This window comes from Elephantulus edwardii, unplaced genomic scaffold, assembly GCF_000299155.1.
Source record: "Elephantulus edwardii isolate Elephantulus edwardi_28Jun2011 unplaced genomic scaffold, EleEdw1.0 scaffold00009, whole genome shotgun sequence".
NCBI lineage: Eukaryota > Metazoa > Chordata > Mammalia > Macroscelidea > Macroscelididae > Elephantulus > Elephantulus edwardii.
This window is the reverse complement of record NW_006399759.1, coordinates 3,179,470-3,201,114: the sequence shown is the minus strand read 5'-3', so window position 1 is coordinate 3,201,114 and position 21,645 is coordinate 3,179,470. Positions and strand designations below refer to the sequence as shown.

At 48.4% G+C, this 21,645-nt stretch overlaps 1 protein-coding gene across 1 annotated transcript in view; it reads left to right on the top strand.

Moving 5' to 3' along the window:
- FAM179A (family with sequence similarity 179, member A) overlaps positions 1 to 21,645 on the top strand; it is a 66,301-nt gene that overhangs the window by 15,685 nt on the left and 28,971 nt on the right. Inside the window, exons 4-11 of the mRNA XM_006880684.1 lie at positions 1,422 to 1,468; positions 4,076 to 4,242; positions 7,691 to 7,838; positions 8,040 to 8,201; positions 14,647 to 14,800; positions 15,708 to 15,813; positions 16,610 to 16,845; positions 18,883 to 19,041. Of these exons, the coding sequence (XP_006880746.1) occupies positions 1,422 to 1,468; positions 4,076 to 4,242; positions 7,691 to 7,838; positions 8,040 to 8,201; positions 14,647 to 14,800; positions 15,708 to 15,813; positions 16,610 to 16,845; positions 18,883 to 19,041 (1,179 nt within the window). The remainder of the gene's footprint in view (positions 1 to 1,421; positions 1,469 to 4,075; positions 4,243 to 7,690; positions 7,839 to 8,039; positions 8,202 to 14,646; positions 14,801 to 15,707; positions 15,814 to 16,609; positions 16,846 to 18,882; positions 19,042 to 21,645) is intronic.

Genomic DNA, 21,645 nt, shown 5'->3' with positions numbered 1-21,645 from the left:
AGGTGACTTCCACAGCTCCCCAGGGTAGGGGTCCTCTGACCAGGGCAGGCACTCTGGTAGGGTTGGGCTCTGCTACCCTGGCCTGAGCTGCTCTTCCAGTTGCACTGTCACCTTGTCAGCCCCCAGAGGGCGCTGTATTTCCCTGTTGAGAACTGTCTATGGTGGATGGTGTGTAACTGGCCTTTGTGGAGAGTAAGCTCTGTGAAGGCAGGGCCATCAGTGTTTTATTCATGTTCAATTCCAGAGTCTAGAACTTCACTAATTATTTGTTGAGTGAGCAAATGGTGCTGCCTAATTTACAGCTGGGGAACTTTGATGGCCTAGTGGCAAGAAGCTGTGCTGCAATCCTGAAGGCACACGGTTCAAACCACCACCTGCTCTGTGAGAGAAGGATGGGCGGTCTCCTCCCATGCGATTAACTGCCTGTGAAAACTCGGTGGAGGGTCACCTATGGGTTGGTTCCGACTTCATGGTCCACAACAACAACAACAATTTACAACTATATTTAATCTACAATGAAATTCCAACAGGATCAGGAATGCCCCTTTCCCCTTCTGGTGGATATTGAGGTATTGAGTCTCTAGTACAACAGAATTTTGTGGTTAGCAGCATTAGATGATCCACCTTGGTCTGAGGGACGGGAGAGAGGGGATTGCAGTCCTGAGGAAGACTATTTCCAAGTCACTGGGGTCTGGAATCCCCAGCTGCTCCACTTGAGGATGTCTCTTCCCATGCCACTGATAGCGTGTGAAAACCCACCAGAGGGTCAGTTATGAGTCAGTTCCCACTCGATGGCCCATAACAGCAACAATAACAGCAAGGGCCTGGCGGTGCAGGTTGTAAGGAGTTGTGTGTTAACCGAAAGGTGCCACGCTCTGGTGAGTCAAATCCATCAGTGGCTCTGAGGTGTGATCTAAAGCCTTGGAAATCTGCCGGAGGGTCAGCTACCAGTCAGTTTCGACTCCACATCAAAGGTGTGCATTTTGAGGTTGTGCAGGCTGGGAACGTGTGCTCAGCCTCCTCGGAGCTGCAGGTATCTAGTCCTGTCTGCTGCAGCTGCTCTCCTCCGCTCCCAGGCCCCAGGGACCCCAGTGGAAAGGAACTTCCTTTATGTCTGGGTAGTTCTGTGCAGGTGCTGTTTCCTGAGAATCTTGGGCTGTGCAGCCAGGAGACCAGGGGATGCACTGAGAGTGGGTCTGGATGCCCAGCCTGACTTGATGGGGAGGGGGGCCGGTGCTGGTCCTCCTGCCCTGGTGTTTACGTCTCCCTGGCTAAGGGCTCCCTTACAGGGTTACTCAGAGCCCCTTCCCCAGTGTCTTCATCTCAGCCACCGTCCTGACTTGAAGAAACCATGGATTCCTCACAATATCATCTCTGTCCTGCCTTCTCTCACGGTGTTTCCCCCCTTTCATTCTTTTAAGATTGGTTCGGGACAGTGGGCCTCGGGAGAAGACCCCTAAATCTCTTGGTAAGTACTCTCTGTGTGCACCCCAACCCCATCAGTTACTTGACTCTCTGATATCCTGGGAGGAGACCCCAGCGATCTTGTCCCCAGTTTTCTATTTTATGGAAGGAAAGCTGAAGAAGTTTCTGGGGCCCCACCCTCAGGGTGCAAGCAGGCCTGGATGTGGGAGGGTAAGAGAAGTATCATTCATGGAGCCTCACAGTGAGCCAGGTGTGCGCACGTCCACCAGCTCCTGCAGCCCTGACAGCCCAGTTTACAGACAGGGGTCACACTGGGCTCTGTGAGCTGACAGTTCAGGGGTTAGTGTGGCATCGCCAAGATTCATGTGCACAGGATGTGATAAGCCAGTATGAGGAATGTGGCTAGCATAGTAGGGCTCCTGTGTTACTATCTTATGCACCATACCGCCAGGGCTTCCCCCAGGTGGCACCGTCTAAAGCGCAGCATGTCCCTGAATTTTGTGGTGTTCCTGTAGTCCTTGCCCTTGCTGCCTGGCACCTCTGACATCTGCTCAGATGGAGACCCTAGCAGCATCTCCCCCCAGCCTGGCTCCCCAGACAGGCTACTGCCAGTGAGCTATGCCACCCTGGGCATCCCAGGGCCCTCACTCTACCCACATTGTTCTGTTGCCTCATTTTAAGCCAATGGAAAATAATTCTTCACTGAACAGTGTGGAAACTGCAACCCACAAAACCGTAGTCAGGTTGGTCCAGAGTTTTAAAGGTTTAAATGTCAGGAGATTAGGGCCAACCTGGAGTGGAAGTGAGGCCTTGTTGGGGGTGGGTGGCGGCCCGGAGACTCAGGCTTAGAGAGGCTCTTTGAAGAGGTGGGGGGGAGGTTTCTTCATTGAGAGGATGACCTAACTCTGTGGATGAGGGTGGGGTGGGGTGACTGGCGGCCAAGGGAGGGTGAGCAGACCTGGAGCAGGTGGTGATGGGGATAGAGGCAATTGCTGTGTTGGTGGCAGAAGGGGTGGAGTTGCCCTGATCGGCTTGCTGGCAGGTCACTTGCTAATCACCTCAGCGGGTGGGTCAGTCTTAAGAGGTCTCCCGGATCAGGACACAGAGCTGAACCTGGGAGGCACATCTGGCAGCCCAGAAGCCCCAGTGGCAGCTGCCCCTGCCCTGCTCTCCATACCAGACTGTTGGGAGAGTACTCTGACATCCCCAGTGCCTGAACCAGCCCTGAGGATGCTGCTGCGGGGAGAGGAGACCCGTCAGTAAACACCTCCTCCTGATCACCAGGCTTACGGCTAGAAAACAAATTCCCCAGGGCCTAGGGGCAGGGACAGGCTGCTCATACAGAGGTATGTGTGAAAAAGAGGGCGACACAATGTCAAAGTCCTTCTTGGTCTCTCTGACTCTCTAGCCATGATCTGTGGATCCCACTGTCCACCCTATGGACTATGATGATCCAATCACATGAAACATGCTTAGAATATAGTAGACACTCAGATGGTAAGATCTGACGCTGGAGATGTCCAGAATCTTAGAACATTCTTACAGTCCTTGTCCTGGTCACCCAGCACAGGGTAGTGTGCCCTCCACCCTGTGTCTTGCTTTTGGACAGATAAAGGTTCCTTTCATCTTGTTCCTCTTCATCTTGACACGTTGGCTCTGCTTTCCAGTCCAGCCCTTCATGCATCAAGTAGAGGGATCCTTTGTACAAGCAAGGGGTGGGACAGAGAACGAGAGTAGTAGTCCTGCAAGACACCACAAATGGGGCTCCCTCTCTCCCCAGAGAACTCCTGGTTTTCAGTTTTACCTGAGGATTTTTTTAAAAAATAGAAGAACTTTAATGTAAAAAAGAAATAAATAAGCCTTGTCTTTCTGATATGTATTTTTTTTAAATTGTGTATGTGTGTGTGTGTGTGTGTACTGTCAAATCGGATCTGACTGGTACAGGAGGAGATTGTTCCTCCTTCTCCAGCAGAGCATCTGGTCATTTGAACTGCGCACCTCTGGGATTGCACTGCAGCTTCTCGCCACTAGGCCACCAGAGCTCCCCTCTGATATGTATTTTAATGTCCACTGATGGGGGAAATGTTAGACTAACAAAGAGATAAAATGGATTTATGCATTTGGAAATCAATTCGTGTTTCATCAATTACAAGAGCATCCAGTGGTCAGTGGGCCTCAGCTTTCCTGTCTGTAAAAATGAGTGGACTGTACTAGCAACAGTTAGTGCTCAGGCCCCTCCAGCCCAGCCTCGTCCTCTGTGCCACGGACTCACACAGGCCTACCTGGTAGAAAACACTTAGTGTGCTCTTTGCACGAATTCTCTTGTTGAGATACATACTCCCAGGGAAGCTGGAGCTTCCTATTCCCAGGAAATCTCTTAAACTTAAGAAGTATCAGAGGCTACAGAGTCTGTTTCCTACCCAGCCTCCCTGCCCCTCTACGGTCATAGGATCTGTGTAGAGCCAGTTCGATGCTGATTCTTTTCACTACACTAAATTTAACTTATGCCTTTCTCCATCAAGGGAATGTTTGCACAAGAATTGAGGGTGGAGGGCTCAGACAGTGATTTAACACCAGCTGTAGGGTTCTAGAGTCCCAGGAGCAGGGGTGCTGGGCAGCCTCAGTTCCAGTTTTGTTCTTGACTCCTCAGAAGCAAGGCTTTCAGCCCCAGTGGTGAGAGACAGGTCTGCCGCTGCCGAGAAGCCCTCACTGCCTTCCTCTCAGTCTGCTCCCACCTTCACGGCCTTCTCCTTCAGCCATGCCAGAGACGCCCGCCCTTTGCTAAAAGAAGAGGCCCAGAAGGAGAGTAACAGCAAGGTATCTGTGAGCACGGGGAGGAAGGGGTGAGGTCTAAGTGGGCCGCTGCATCGATGCCAGCAGATTTTTAAAAATATCCGGTTGTGGGACCAGTTTATGTGAAAGCACCAAAAGGCCCCATGACAACAACTCTTAGTGCTGAAGATTAGACCTTAGAACCTGTTGTAGGGCCTGGGGTGAGGATTGAAGAAAGGGAGAGAAAAAAGAGAGGAGAAGGGCGAGATGGGGGCTAGATGAGGATGAGAGTACAGTGGGAGCCGTGGGGGAGGGCTGAGGGAAGAAAGCAGGCCATGAGGAGGCTACACGTGGTTTGGAAGGAAGCAGGATGTGGGGGAGAGGACAGAGGGGCTTAGGTGAACCAAGCTGAGTAACATGAGTCAACAACCCAAGATAGCAACTGGCTGACTCACAGGCTGCCCAGCCACGGGTTGTGCCCAACAGGCTGACAGATACCTTGTCCTTCCCAGGTGACCTTGGGGAGATGGCTTCTCCTTCCTGGTCTGGGAGAATTTAGCAACACTTGAAGAGTCACTATTATGGGAGACTTTTGCCAAATATAACTATGTGCATGTGTTATGTTAGAGACAGACTCGCTGATGCTTATGACAAGGTCTACTCACCACAGTCCTCCCACTTGAGTGAGGGTGCTGGGATGTGATAATTCAGTTCACAGAAATGACTTCATCTCCCACCCTACCTTCTACTCACATACACCACAGACAGGGAGGATGTAACCAATCATCCTCACCACCATCTCGGCGTCACCTGCCCCATCATCTCACCCTCCTCTTATATATTGCTCTGATTCATTTGTTCTCTCACTTCCATCAACATTCTCCTCTTGACAGGACTGTTCCTCTTAGCACCAAAAGCTCTTTCTTATCTCTTTCATCTTAAGAAAACATGACACAGTCAAACCAGACCGAAACTATTGCCACATCTCTTCGTTCACTCCAGAGCCCAATTCAGATGGGCTTTAATTTCCACGGCCCCATTGAAACGGCCCCCCACTGAGGTCACCAGTGACCCCTGACCCTTCCAAACTGCTCTCTGTCCTCTTGTAACTTGAACTATCAGCAGCTTTGACCAACTTGTCACTCACTCCTCTTGAGAAATCTCCGTGTAGGAATGGAGGCAAGGAGATGGCTTGTTTCTTGCTTCTCTGCTTACACCAAAGGCCAGCTCAGCGCTTTTTCTGGCCACGACTCATCTTCTTCGGGAACTCTGGTGGCTTAGTGTGTAGGGAGTTGCAATGCGGACCCAAAGGTAGTGAGCTGAGTTCATTGCTTTGACTTCTTTCTTGACCTCTAAATACTGGAGTTTCTCTGGGATCAGAGAAACTATTTCTTTTAACCCTCCCGGGTGAGCCGATCCAGTGTCCATGGTTTTAAGGACCATCATTTAGAGCTCTTGTACATGGGGTCGCTATGAGTCGCAAGCGACTCGATGGTACATAACAACAACAACAACATGCTAAAGACTCCTGAATTTTCTTCTCTACTCCAGACCTTTTTGCATTATTTGACCTCTGGATATCCCCACTAGGATATACACTTGCTATGTCAAATTTACATGGAGGTAAGAAACTGTTGCAGTCCTGAAGACACACAGTTCAAATCAACCAGGGGAAAGATGGGCAGTCTTCTCCCGTGTGGTTAACTGCCTCCGAAACCTGCTGGAGGGTCAGCTATGGGTCTGTTTTTTTTTTTTTTTTTTTTTTTTTTGGGTCTGTTCTGACTCAACGGTACAGAACAACAATAACATTTCAAACTTACGTTTCTAAAACTCAGCTCTTACATCCTTACCCCCTAAAGCTCTTTCTCTGGTGCCTCCTTTTCAGTGAATGGCAGTCAAAGGCAACTCCAGGCTTCTAGTTGCTCATGTTAGAATCTTGGGCCATTCTTAGCTCCCCTCTTTCACTCCTATCCCATACGTCCTACGTCAGCAAACGTGGTGGACCCTACTTTTGATAGCAGGGCCAGAACCTGCCTGTTCTCACCATCCCCCTGCCACAGTTCTTGCTCAAACTACTGTGTTAGCTTCCTAACTGCTCTCCTTGCTTCGACCTGGTGTCTGCTCCAGGCTGTTCCCCTGGCATCAGCCAGTGTGGTCCTTTTACTAGTGGAAGTCAGGATGTTCCGTGACTATGCAAGATATTATTCCTAACCCCCCCCCAAAAAAAAACCCACACGATACTATTACTGAGGGAAGCTGGGGGAACAACTTCGTGAGAGTCAAACTATTTCCAAATAAATTTGTTGTTAGGTACCACTGAGTTGGTTCCAACTCATAAGTGACCTGCATATAAAAGAGAACAAAACACTGCCAGACCCTCGGCCACCTCGCGGCCATTATTGCCAGCAGTGTTGCCAACCAGCTTGTTAAGGGACCTCTTTTTTTTTCACTGACCATCTGCTATATCACACATGATGTCCTCTAGGGACTGGCCCTTCCAAATATAATTATTAATAATTTATAGTCATTCCACAGACTTACTAAAATTGCAAAAAAAATTCCTCAAAATTGCATTCAGATCGGGTCACTCCAAGCCTAAAACCTGGAATGGCTCTCCAGAGCCTAACCGTGGATTACAAGGCCCAGGGCTCTATGGGTCCTGCATCCCCTCTACCCTCACGTCTCCGTCTTGTTCCGGGTCCTACCTTTAGCCCAGAGTGCTCCAGCCTGAATCTTCTGTACTACATCCCAGCCTCATCAAGCACAGTCCACACTCAAGACCCTGATGACTGCTGCTCTCTGGTCCCAGCCACACCAAGCTCACTCCACACTCAGGACCCTGGTGGCTGCAGATCTCTCTGGTTGAGACAAGTCTGTCCCTAGAAATCTCCATGACCTCTGCCCTCACTTTTTGTATGGCTCAGCTTAAACCTCACCTCTTCGGAAGGCCCTTTTGGCTTTTCTGTCTAAAATCAAAGTTCCGTAACCCTTTGTTTTCTTTATGTTCCTTTACACATATTACCTAATATTGTAGACGGAACTGTTTCTTGTTTCTTTGGGGCAGAGCTGGGTGGAAGGATTCTGTTCTTTTTCATTCACTCTCAGAACAAGTAGGAGACATATGGGAGGCATGCATGTTTTTATTGACTGAATTTGTTGATTGATGGAATGGAAGTACAGAGAGTCAATGAACATACAAGAGGACTAGTTTCTGGAAGACAGTGACATCTGAGTAGGGTTCTGAAGGGTGGGTTGCAGCTGGGAGGGACTTCCCAGAAGTGGCATCAAGTCACTGTCACAGGCCTTAAAGCAGATGCCATGGGTCAGGGAGATCCGTGGCCAGTCCTCGTGGAGAGTGGAGCCAGAACAGCGTGTCTGAAGATGCACTGCCTTGTTTTGGTCTGTTTTCCTTATTAAGTGGTTTGAGTGCTCTGGACCCTGGGGTTGAGCTGGGTCTCCGAAGTTAATAGAGTTTACCTTGAACTTGTGCCAGATCCAAGTCACTATCTCCAAGTCTGCCCAGGAGAAGATGAGACTGAAGCAGATGAAGGAGATGGAGTTGCTTCAGAGGACAAAGGAGCCGGAGAGGGAGCGAGAGCTCGCTGGCCAGAGCCTGGGTTCCCGGAGGGCCTTGAGGGAAGGTACTGGGGCCTGGGGGCTGGGACTTCCACATGATAGGAGAAATATCTTGACCAACTCCTGGGTTCTCAGCCCTACAAGAGGAAGCCTGACCTGGGCCCTGCACCCTCTCACAGCCCACGGATGGGCTCAGCTCCCTCAGGGGAGACATGGAGTGGGAGCAGGCAGGACTGTCCTCCCTACACTTCCCTCTCTCTCCACAGGCCTCCTTCCGCTCCGGGGAAGCGGGACCCAGTCTGTGCCCATGGGGCTGAGCAGTCCACGAAGAAATGTCGGCCTCATCCTGAGGAAGCGGGCCAACCGCTCTTCCCTCCCCAGCATCCCTGTCAGCAAGAAGGAGCCCAGCTTTGCCCGCCATGCTTCAGGTGGGCTGGGCTGTGTATCCGCGCCCTGGGCTGGGTCTGGCCACGTCTGTTGTTGTTAAGTGCAGTGAAGTTGTGCACGACTTGTAACAACGCTGTGAACACTATGAACAGGGATCTGAACCTTGCTCTGTTCTAAGCCGTCCTCACTCTCTCTGTCACCCTCAAGCCCCGTTGTTACAGTCACTGTGTCAATCCATCTCATTGGGGGTCTTTCTTGCTTCCCCTGACTCTCAACCTTTCCCAGCAGGAGGTTTTTATCCAAAGACTGGTTCCTCCGGACAACTGGTGCAAAATATGCGAGACCCTAGCCTCTAAGGAGCACTCTGGTCGCAGTCCCTCTAAAACAGATCAGCTTGTTCTTTTGGTAGTCCACCATAGACCCACTATTTGCCAGTGCCACAATTCAAATGCATCAGTTCTTCGATCTTCTTTATTCATTATCCAACTATCAGATGCAGACGAGGTCACTGAGAATACCATGGCTTGGATCAGGCGCACCTTAACATGCCTTTAAACGGACCGTCTTCCTCTTTAGTAATTTGGAGAAGTCCTTGATGGTAAATTTCCCCAGTGTAGAACATCATTTAATTTCTTGACTGCGGCTATTGTGGATGTTGATTGTAAATTCACATAAAATGAAACGGGATGTTTAGGGGGTGGTGAAGTACCCTTGGCTGCTGTGCTTCACGTTGAACTAGAGGGCTGCCCGGGGTTTGGCCAGTTTGCTGAGAGATAAGTGGTGGCTGGAACTGACTGCTGTCTGTGAGTTGGTGTGGAGACCCAGGACCTCATGACCGCGATGGGAGGACAGGCATAGGTACCCTGCCTGCGTGTTCTAGAGGAGTGTCAGGGCATCGGAACCCAAGGATGCGGGGAACTCAGGAGGAGAGGATATAGGGAGCTGTTGCTTCACTGGCTGCTACTTCAGAAAATGTCAGGACTTGAGAGTGCTGGTTACAAGGGTGTGTGTGTGTGTGTGTATGTGTGAGTGTGAATGTCAATGTCAGAGGAGCCCAAAGATTCAACTTGAGGAGGTGCCAAAGGGCAAAGGCAAGACCCTCATCCTCATTTTATCAGAAGAAATGCCATTTTACCTAACTTTTGGGTACTTGATGTTCACGTGAGATTCCATTTGAAAAGATGTTGCTGCTAACACCTGTTTGAGGTTAATCAATCTGGTTCAGAGTGTTTTTGTGTGTGGGAATTTTGCATGAAAAGTTTGAAGATAGAACTTCTGAAAACGTAGCTAGTGAGAATGCTATGGAGCACAGCTCTGCTCACATGACACCATCCTGATTTAGAACCAGATGGCGTGTATGTGGGTAGATATGTGCATTTGAAAGAAAGAAGGCATTTGTTGTTTGTTGTGTTAAGTCCCATTGAGCTGACTATGACTCCTGACACGACCCTGTCAACAAGTGATCTGAATGAAATTCGCCTGCTTTCCAATGTGCTCCAGCTCACACAGTCACTGCACTGCGTCAGTCCATCTCACTGAGGGTCTTCTTTTTCTCTGACTCTGCAACTTTCCCAGCAAGAGAAATATACATGAAAGCAGGAGTGCCATCCACTTCCTAAATAACGTGCCTCCAGAAACTCTATGAACGTTGATAAATGTCGATAGTTGTAGAAGGGCTTTGAGGTGCAGAATGAATCACTTAAATCGCTTTACAATCAACACCTGTTTCTCTTTTGGATCTGGCTAGAAAGCATTTCAGGATTGTTAACTGCTTGTCTTGATTTTCTTAATAAATCCTGTGAGATACTTACGTCCCCTGGGAGACGGGGTTGCTGTAGGTGAGCTCCACTGAACTGGCTCAAGCCCTTCTGTTTCGTGTGTGCAAAGAATGTTTTCCCTATTAAGGATGATTTCCTTAGGATATAGTCCCAGAGTGGAAATTACTGGGACAAGTGGCATCAAATGTGAACATTATCCAACCACTGTCAGGGGATGAGAGGGACAGAGGGAAACAAACCCAACCCTCTAGAGATGAGAGACTGAAGTTCCCTCCACCAGTGCCTCTTGGGTGTTTGTTTTAAAGCGTATGTGAATGCTGAATAACAGTGTGAGATGGCTTAGCTATCTGTTGATATTGTTATGTGCCGTCAAGTTCCTTGTGACTCATAGCGACACTATGTACAACAGCCCTAAACTCTTCTCTGTCCTGGGCCAATCTCACTGTCTCCGACACACCTATCCCCATTACCCCAGTCACTGAATCAATCCATCTCATAGAGGGTCTTCCCCTCCTGCGCTGTCTCTCCACCCTCCCAAGCATGACGTCCCTCTCCAAGGACTGATCCCACCTCACAACATGTCCAAGGTATGTCAGACGGAGCCTCAGAATCCTTGCCTCCAAGGAGCAGATGAACTTGTTTGTTCCCCTGGCAGTCCATGGTATATTCAATACGCTCCTCCAAGACCCCAGCTCAAAGGCATCAATTCTCCTATCATCCCTAGTCATTGTCCAGCTTTCTGCTTAGCTCCCTAGTGTTGCTGTAATAGAAAGATCTATGGCTTTAAAGAATAATTCAGGAAGCCAGAAGTCTGAATTCAGGACCTGGCTCTAGAGAAGACTCTTCTTTGTCTATATTTCCTTCTAGTTATTGTTGTTAGTGGCTATTGAGTACAACTCTTGTGAACGATCTGAATCTTGTTCTATCCTGTACCATCCTCACACTTCTTGACACACAAGAGCCCATTGCAGCAGTCACTATGTCAGTCCATCTGGTTGAGGGTCTTCCTCTCCTTTGCTGACCCTCCACCCTTCCCAACATCATATCTTTCTCCAAATATTAGCCCCTCCTACCAAAATGTCCAATGTTTGTGAGGCAAAGTCTCATCATTCTTGCCTCCAAAGAGCACTCTGGCTGCACCTCTCCAGGACAAATCTGTTTTCTTGGCCGTCCATGGGATGTTCAGTGCTCTTCTCCAGCACCACAGCTCAAAGGAATTAATTCTTCTTCTATCATCCTTACTCATTGTCCATCTCTCAGATGCATAGCAAGTGACTGGAAAGACTATGGCCTGAATCAGATGCACCTTAGTCCTTCAACTGACACAATTACGCCTCAATAATTTGGAGAGGTCCCTAACTGTAGATTTTCCCAGTGCAATGCGTCTCCTTATTTCCTGACTGCATGTACTAAGGGTGTTAATTGTGGATCCAAGCAAGATGAAGCTGTTGACAGTTTCAATCACCTCTCCATCCATCATGTTGTTGCCTATCAGTTCAGTAGTAAGAACCTTTGTTTTCTTGACATTGAGATGCAACCCATATCGCAGGCTTCATTCTTTGATCTGTAGCAAGTGCTTCAAGTCCTCCTCACTTCCAGCAAGCAAAGTTGTGTCATCTGCATAATGCAGAATACAGAATACTGATGAGTCTCCCTCCAATCCTGATACCACATTTCTCTTCATAGAGTCCATCTTCTTGGATACTTTGCTCAGCATACAGACTGAATAGGTATGGAAGAGAATGCAACCCTGCCGCACTCCTTCTTAATTTTAAACCCTGTAGTGTTCATCTGCTCTGTTTGTACAACAGCCTCCAAGTCCAGGTATAGGTTCTGCTTGAGCACAATTAAATGTCAGCCATAACTTGTCATACTAGCTTAGTAATCCTTGGAGTTCTGGCCTTACAGGTATGTATGCAGTGTATGTCTGTCTCCATGTGGCATCTTGCCCCTCTTTATCCCTCTGAGTTTCTTGTAACTGGAAAGTGATTACATTTAGGACCCACTCAGCTCTAGTATGATCTTATTAACATAAATAAAATCCCACTTTACAAGCCTCTATCATTATCAATGGAGAAAAGATTGCAGTTGTCATTGATTTCATCCTACTTGACTCTACAATCAACACCCCTGGTACCAGTGGCCAGGAGATCAGGAGATGTATTGCGCTGGGAAAGTCTGCAGTTAGGGACCTCTCCAAATTATTGAGGAGCAATGATGTCAGTTTAAAGACTATGATGTGTCTGATTTATATCATAGTCTTTCTAATCACTTGCTATGTGTCTAAGAGCTAGACAATAAGGATGACAGAAGAAGAATTGATGCCTTTGAGCTGTAGTGTTGGAAATGAGTGATGAATATCCCCTGGTCTGCCAAAAACCAAACAACTGTGTCTTGAAGATAGTGCAGCCAGCGTGCTCTTTGGAGACAAAGATGATAAAGTTTATCTCACGTAGTTCAAGCATGTTGCAAGAAGAGTCTGTTCATTGGAGAGGAACATCATGCTTGGAAAGGTGGAGGGTCAGCAAATAAGATGAAGATGCTCAGCCAGATTGATTGACGCAGTGACTGCTGCAATGGGCAGTGTGTCAGGAAGTGTGAGGATGGCACAGGATAGAACAGAGTTCAAATCTGTTGTTCATATGGTCGCTGTGGATCATACTCGATTCGGCAGCACCTAACAACAATAATAACAATAGAATTTCGCTTTACTTAAATCCACAGCCATGGCAACAGCAGTTAAGAAATCTAGAAAATCTGGAGTCAAGGATCTCTCCAGAGTGCTAAAGAGCGATGATGACTAAATTGTGCCTCATCCAAACCGTGATCTTTTAAATAACTTCTTACATTACCTGAAAGTTGGGCACACTGACTAAGGATGACAGAAGAATTGATGCCTTTGAGTTGCAGTCTTGGAGAAGAGTACTGACTATCTCACTGTCTGCCAGAGGAACAAACGAGTCTGTCTTGGCGGAAGTGTGACCATGGTGTTTCTCAGAGGCGAGGATGGTGATACTTCTCATGTACTTTGGACGTGATGACAGGAGGTCCTTGGAAAAGGCCATCATGCTGGGAAAGACAGGCTCAGAGAAAGTGAGGAAGACCCTCAATAAATTTGATTGACGCAGTGATTGTAACAGTGGGCTTGGGCATATCAGAGATACGAGTATGGCATGGGACACAGCAAGGTTCAGATCTGTTGTTCATAGAGCCGCTGTCACTCATAGTCGACTTGATGGCACCTAACAACAACAACAACAATCACAACCATATTTCCAAACAAGTTTACAGCCCAGGGGTCACGATTTCAGTATATATTTTGGAGGACACAGTACAATGTGCACAGAGGAGAGGGTGAGGCTGAGGGAGGGCTAGGTGGTAGGAGGCTGGCTTGTTCTTTCCCTGACATCAGGGCCTCTTGGGAGAGCTTCACTGATGACATTGCCTTCTGTATTATTTGAGAAAGGATGTGGAGATGCCACCTCATGTATACCAGAGTAAGAACTGAGTAAGAGGCCATCACACTCTGGTTCTGGGGCTTAGAAGAGCCCCAGGAGGGGGTCTTGACTTTGAAGAAAGGATGGCATCTCAATTTAAGGCCCCTTGGATGAACCTAAGGGAGCTCTGACGCTTAGTCTGTAGGGAGTTGGGTTGCTAATTCTAAGGTGGTGTCTCTGTTAGTTCAAATCTCCTAGCAGCTCTGTGAGAGAAAGATGGGCAGTCTCCCCTTGTCTGACGTACAGCCTCCAAAAACTCCCTACAGAGCCAGCCTTGAGTCAGTTCTGACTGGATAGCACAGAATTTGAGTTCGCTTTGGGTGTATCTGAGTGAAAACCATCCCGGTGGAGGCTAACCTCTAAAGAGAACTAGTCAGGACTCAAGGTGTGGTGGTGGAGCTCTGGGGGCTGCTGGTAGAAGAGCTGAGGACCCGTGGGAGGGTCCTGGGCCTTCCTGGGCCTCTGACGCCTCAGCTGTGCCCTTAGGACATGGAACTCCATTCCTTTTCCTAATCTAGGATTCTATGATTTTAGCATCTCTCCCGAAGGAGGGATTGACTAGAAAACATGATCAGAGATCTTAAGAACGTGCCTGCTTCTTGTTGGTCTCTGGGCTGGGTGTAGGCTTCATCGTGGCACGTGGGTGCAGGTTAGCTGCCCCACATCTTGTCAATGTCTTTTTGTAGTTCCCTGAACTTCTCCAGCCATCTGTCTGTAGACCACGGCCTTGTTCTTGGGCAACTTCATAAAATGATGGCAAGAGTAATGAAGGAGGGAAAGCTGGCAGCATGGGTCCTGGGTGGGGGGGCATGAGGTCAGAATGCCTCAGAGTGAGCAGAGGCCCGGGCTCCTTCATGGATCTCTTGCACTTCCTGGGCCTCACACTAAACGGAAGCTGGGGCCTGCAGTGGGCTTGGCCCCACGGCGTGTCACAAATCAATCTTTATTTTTTTGGTTTATAATGAAATAATCAGGTTGGCCATGGTGGAAATGTGAAAGACATCAAAAGGCAGAGGCTTGGGGTCTCCTTGGCTCCCCAGGGAGTGGTGTCACAGCTGTGCCCAGTCCCTGTCACCCTGTGTGGTCCCTTGTAAGAGGACTTATGGGCTGTGGGCGAGGGCTGCAGGCTAGGCTGTGTAAGGAGCGAATCCTGGTTCTTGCTGGTTCTCCGGGGTGACACCTGCCCTATTTCTTTGCGTTTCTGGGTGCAGCTAACTCATTACCTGCGGTGCTCACGTTGGGGTCTCCTGAATGGGAAGAAGAGGAGGAAGAGATGGATCTGAAAGCTTTTAAAGAGTTGAGACCTTTCTCAAACCCAGAGCTGGGATTGGTGGATGCCCTCCAGTGCCTCAGCAGCCATGACTGGTGAGAGGACACCTTGCCCAGGCCCTGTGCTCTGTGGCCAGGAGCTGAGTGTGGACACTCCAAGCTCTGGTTCCTGGGAAGGAGTCCGTGGGATGTATGCGTGTTCACACATGTGTGGTGGTCGGGACCAGGAGGTGGGGTTAGTCTCTAGCTCCTGTGTTTGCCCAGGGACCTTGCCCTTTCCAGGACTGACCTGAGCCAGGTACAGTAAGTAAAAATGTGACTTCTCAGCAGTGACCCTGAGTCATTTACCTCACAGTCATTTACCTCTCTAAGTGAGAATTAACCTGCTCTGGGTATTGTTCCTCCTCCTGGGCTGGAGGAGTGCAGTTTCTGTCCTGAGCAGCTGCTGATGTGTGGGGGCCAGCACTCTCGTGGGAAACCCTCCCTCGTCTCCCCTCCTGACCTCACTGTGCAGGGCAGCCCCTGGCCCTGAGGCGTGCAGCTTCGTGGTCGGCATGGCCCGTGCACGGCATCGGCCTCAGTGCTGCCAGAGTGGAGGGTGAGCCAGGGCCTCATGAAGTGCCTTTTACAGAACAGTAGTGACTTTAGTCAGAAGTCCTGGTGGTACCACTGTTAAGGGCTCAGCCCTTAGCCTAAAGGTTGATGTTGCGAACCCACCAGCCACTCAGAAGGAAGACCCGCACTCTTCTTCCATCAGGATTACAGCTTGGGAAATCCCAGGGACATTTCAACTCTTTCACGTTGGTGGAGATGTGTGGGAATCAGCTAGAGGCATGCCGCACCACCACCGACTTAAGTTAGGACAGAGTGTTAGAGAAGAGGTCCCTGCTGTGAGGCCATCTAGACTCACAGTGCCCTGGTGGTGACGTGGGCTGTCCTGGTCTGCAGAGGGAATGGGGTGCCTCCCTCCCCACTGATGACAGGGCCTTGACTTGTTTCTCAGGCAGATGAAGGAGAAGGGCCTGGTGAGCATCCAGCGCCTGGCGGCCTGCCACTCGGAGGTCCTCGCTGGGAGGCTGCACGACGTGTCCTTGGCCGTGACCGGGGAGGTGAGGCCTAGACAGTAGTGTACTGTGTGTCCCTCCCCTCCCCCATCCTATCAATGATGCAGCCGCTGCTCAATGCGGTTACACAGTGGTGGTAGAGGGACCCAGGGCTCCCTGGAGCTCGGATCTCCCCTGCTTGCTTCTCAGCTCTCTACCACTGAGAGAAGAGGCAGCCACCCATTTAACAGATTGGAAAACAGGCCTCGAGTCTTCTTCTTTATAATCTTTGGATATGGAAGCCACCAGAATCTGTTATGCCCAGTTGTCACCACTCTGTCCTTTGTCTGCAAAATGCCCAAGGATGGGTATTCTGGTCCAGATGCCCCAGTGTCAGGGAAACTGTAACGCTTCCTAAGGCCTTTCTCCCACGGACCTGAGGCTGGGCCTGGAGGAGCTGTAAAAGTGGAGGCCGTGCCCCACCTGTGAGAATGGGCTAAGGGAGGATATGAATTCAGAGGTCATTGCTGTGCAGAAGCCTGGGCAGGTCTCTGCTCGGCCCCTTCTTGCACGGGGCCTGTGTCTCACTTTCTTCTTTGAAATATTTGGATTCTCACAGTTCTGAAGGTCAGATGGGATATTATTTGTAAAAATGCTTTGAAAATCAAGTGTTTCCAGATAACATAACGTAAAATTATATCCGGAATAATAATGTTAAGTATTTGTTTATTATGAGGTTGTTTTACCAAGAATTACAGGGATTTGATTTCCAGTGGGGCTAGACCCAGGCCTGAGCTGAGGGTTGAGGTGGCTGGAGGGCTGGCAAGGCGTCCTCTAAGGCAACGGTGTCTCTTTCTCCAAGGTCACCAACCTCCGCTCCAAGGTGTCCCGCCTGGCCATCAGCACCCTGGGGGACCTCTTCAGGTCCTTGAAGAAGAACATGGACCAGGAGGCTGAGGAGATCGCCCGCTGCTTGCTCCAGAAGATGGGCAACACCAGCGAGTTCATCCAGCGGGCGGCCAACCGCTCACTGGGGGCCATGGTGGAGCATGTGACTCCTGCCCGCTCGCTGGTGGCCCTCACCTCAGCTGGGGTCTAGTAAGTAGTGCTCTTATTTGAAGGGTGGGTGGTCAGGGAAGACCAGGCAGGCAAGGGGTCCAGGGGTGGAAGAGGAGGACGGAGATGAGTGACAGGATGGTGGGGGGGGGGGAAGCAATGGTGTAGAAGGGCTGCTTGGGAAGGAAGGGGCAAAGGTGCATTAGAATGAAGAGCCCAATCTTATATCCCTTTTAAACAGTTTTTTCCCTCATCCGTTTCAATGCAGTATACATAATTTATCCCCCCTTTCTCAATCTCCCTCCGCATCCCGATGTCACTTTTAACTGAGTGAGATTCACTTATGGACACTTCTAAATAATAGGATAACCTTGACATTTGATATATGATTAGGTATTACTGTCATGACAGGAGTCCAGAATGAACGCTGCATAGTGGAGTGGACTTGGGGGGAGGGATTGTATAACAATGAAAGAATCTTTCTTTTATCTTTCAAAGAGAAGAATGAACTGGAGGGGAGGAGGGATGGGGAGAAAAGTGCAACAATGAATGAATGGAAATCGAAAATCTCTGTAAATTTTCATTAAAATTATTAGTAAAAAAAATTTAAAAAGCCAAGGATTCCAATAAAAAAACTATTGGCTTGGAAAAAAAAAAAAAAGAATGAAGAGCCCAAGGACTTCAGGCTTCAAAGGAAGTGTCTTTGCCTTAACTGGGGAAGGAAGACCCTTCTCCTCACCTCTCCTGGGCCAGGAGGCAAGGGACAAATGTGGTGAGCTGGGCAGTCCTGAGCTGTGGTAGGAAGAGGGAAGTGCTGTGCTCCAGGCTGGGTGATAACTCTGCCCCAGCCCTGGGCTGCCAGCTGGCCTGGCCTGTGGTGGTGCCTGGGGATCACTTGTCCCCTTCCAGAGCAGAGCAGTTCTTTCTGATGAGACCTACACTTGATCTTAGCCAAAAGGCAGAGAAGCGATCTGATGAGACCTGAAAGCCAATGAGGGGGTGAAGACATGATTCTAGGACTGGAGGTGCAGTGGACACCACTAGTCTCCTGGGGTTGGTCCTTGACTGCTACTGCTATTGAGGCCTTTGTACAGCCAGATTTCCTTTCCTCTTAAGCAAAATAAAAATATAAACCAAAAACATTTCCCAAGCTCTTTATCCCATTAAACAAAATAACTCTCAATCCCAAAGAACTGGTCATCACAATGCGAGATAATGCATTTCTGACACAGCTGCTGTACCAGCTAGTAGACCTGTAGTAATCGCACCTCAGTGGAATGGCTTGGGCAAGGGACTCTGAGGCCACCCTGTATTGTATGAGCTCCAGAGAGAACCAAGAAAAGTAAGCTCTTGGTTTACTGCTGTTCTTCGTTTTCCTGAAGCTGCTATCTTCAATCCTAGTCCTCATATTGTTTTTGTTAAGTGCCATCAAGTCGAGCACGACTCATAGTGACTCTATGAACAAAAGACCTGAACCCTGTTCTAGAACTATTGTTGTTTCTCTAAGTTCATAGAGTTTCCGGAGGCATGTTTTTTAGGAAGTGGATGCCACTCCTGCTTCCAAACCTGTCTTAATCTGGGAGCTCTGCCAAACACTGTCCACCATGAGTAACCATTATGGCATTTGACACACAAGTGGCACGGAGTTCAGCATCACAGCAACCCCAGGTTTCTCAGTACAGCAAACTGACAGACTAATGCTCTACCACTTAGAAGAAATGTTCATCCCAAAGGCAATTAACACCAGCTGACTTTTAAATACAAGGCCCACCCACCAAGTCCTGGTTGATTCTAAATCCGGCTAAATCTGGCAGATCCAATCAGCTCACAGACAATTGTGAATGAAATAAAAAACAACCAAACAGTCCACACCCATCCGGTCCTCAACCAAAACAAGAAACTCACTTTCCCGAATCCAACCACTTCATATATCGACTCATGTTAGGAAGTGATTATTCTTTCCCCAAAGATCTCCCAGCTCACATGGCAGAGATTTGGGGGCCCACTGCTGGTGTGAAGCATGGATCTACAGCTGAATCCGTGTATGACTCTTGATGTGTGTTGCGTGCTTTCTTTCAGCCACCGAAACCCTTTGGTCCGGAAATGCACTGCTGAGCACCTCTCCACGGTCCTGGAGCAGATTGGTGCAGAGAAGCTTCTCTCGGGCACCAGGGACAGCACAGACATGCTGGTGCACAATCTGGTGAGGCTGGCCCAGGACTCCAACCAGGACACCAGGTAACGGCAGGGCTGCAAAACCCAGGAAACCAAATCTATTGCCCCCAAGTTGATTCTGTGTCATTGCTGTTGTTAGATGCTGTTGAGTGGACAGTGGCTCACAGTGATCCTGTGAACAAAGGATCTGAACCTTGCCCCATCCTGTGCCATCCCCTGCCATGAGCTCTAATCTGTCTTGTTGAGGACCTTCCTGTTTTTCTCTGACCCACTCTCTTTTTCAGCTTGATGTACTTTTCCAATGTCTGGCCTCTCTAAATTAAAGTGTGATCTACTTGGGATTGTGCAACAATTGTTTGTTGTTGTTGTGTGCCTTTGAGTCACCTACACCTCATAGCAACCCTGTGTACAATAGCTTTGAACTTCGCCCTGTCCTGAGAAAATCTCACTGTCTCTGACACATTTACCTTCATGATCCCAGTTACTGTGTCAGTCCATCTTATCCAGGGTCTTCCTCTCCTGCATTGTCCTTCCAAACATAATGTCCTTCTCCAGGGACTGGTCCCTTCTGTCCACATGCTCGAGTATGTGAGAAAGACCTTAAAAATCCTTGCCTCCAAGAAGCAGCCTGGTTTCCCCTTCTCCATGACAATAATTGCTGTTGTTGTTAATTGCCGTTGAGTCAAGTATGACTCACAGTGACCCTGTGAAGAAAAGATCTGAAGCCTGTCCTATCCTGCACCATCTTCACACTTCCTGACACACAAGAGCCATTGCTGCAGTCACTGTGTCAATCCACCTGATTGAGGGTCTTCCTCTCCTTCGCTGACCCTCCACCTGTCCCAGTATCACGTCCCTCTCTAAGGAATAGCCCCTCCTAGCAACATGGCCAAAGTATGTGAGGTGATGCAACCTAGAATTGTGTCCAGATCTAATGGCTTTCTCAGTTCTGACATTTCATCGGACACATCACTGACTATATTTTATCTCCCTCCATGGACTCCTTTGGCTCCTGGTCTCCCTGGCTCTGCCCTCTCTTGGTTCTCCTCACTCTCTGTGAGGGATTTCTCCAGCCTGTCTTTTGTTTGAAAGTGGATGACTAACGGACTATCTCTTTATTCTTTGTCCTCTTCTTCTATCTTTTTTCTAAGACATCACATTTCCCCCCCTTGTGGTTCCAGTTACTAGCAAACTCTGATCTTCCCTGTCTCTCCCTCTACTACAGACCCTTCTCTACCCCACAGTCCTAGATCTCTTCTGTCTCCATAGGACCATCCTGGGGCTGTTCTATTATTGTCTTCATTGCCTTAAATGGACCTACTGCTTCCTTCCTAGTCTTAGTCTTGTTTATCTGCTTGCATTTTTCTATTGCTAACTAACCAAGTTGTTACCCCATCAACACTGACTCATATTGATCCCCTGTGTGTCAGGGCAGAATTGTGCTCCAGAGGAAGTTGGTTTTTTAGAAGTAGATCCCCAGGCCTTTTTTTCTGAAGTGTCTCTGCGTGGAGTCAAACTTCCAACCTTTTGGTTATGACCTGAGTCCCTTAACTGTTTGCACCATTTAAGGATGATATACTGAGCCACCCAGGATACAGAACAGGGAATCCTATACCATACTGATTCTAAGAAAAAGAGCTTTTGAGTTCTCCCCCATTTCACATTTAATATCTTTGAAATTGCCAGGCTTCTTACAATTAGAGATCCTCACAGTTGCTGTTGACCAGGAAGCAAATATATGAATTGGGTTTGCTACCTGCACATTCTCAAACTTGGCCATTATTTCTGTAACATAAACCGCTTAATTAAGTGGTAAAGAGCTATGCTGCCAACTCAAAGGCTTGTGGTTCGAATTCACCAGTTGCTCCATGAGAGAAAGACAGGCAACCTCCTCCTGTGTGATTTAATTATGTTTAATTATTTTATTATGTTTAATATTATGTTTGTCTCAGGTACTATTGAGTTGGAACCAACTCATAACTGATCCTCCAGTGCAATTTATAGAGGCTATAAATTGCACAGGAGGAGATTGCCCATATTTCTTTCATGGAGGTTGTTAGTAGATTTGAACCATGGGCCTTTGGGTTGGTAGTGCAACTCCTTACTACTAAGCCAAAAACTTCCACAGTGGGTTGTAAATGAAATAGTAATGAAACAAATATTCACTGTTGAAGAAATCACCAAGGTTCCACATTTTCTTGTAAAGCCACAACCAAGTACTTATGTGACTTAAAAAATGAAAATACCCACAAGTAATGATACCTTTTGTTCCAGAGATAACATGATAAGTGATTGTGTTTCACAGGGACAATATAATTGTAGGAAATCTTTTATTTTACTCAATGGAAAATAGAGTAATGGTGCTTTTTACAACCAGAGAGTCTTAGGTTGAGTAAAATATGGCAATTCTAGACGCTTCGTGATCTACCTCCAATCTTTTATCAAGTTCTGTCATTTCAAAGTCCTTAGCAGCACCATGTCCCATCCCCACTCCATGACCTTATTTTGAGTTTTCACCACCTCGTGCCTAGATGATTATGATGGCTTCTCAATGGTTCCTCTGGACTCTAGCTATGTCTCCACCAATCTATTTTTCACACTGTTCCCAGAGATGTTTGTATACTCAGAACACACGCAGATTAACAAAAAGGGCAACCTAGGTAGAAC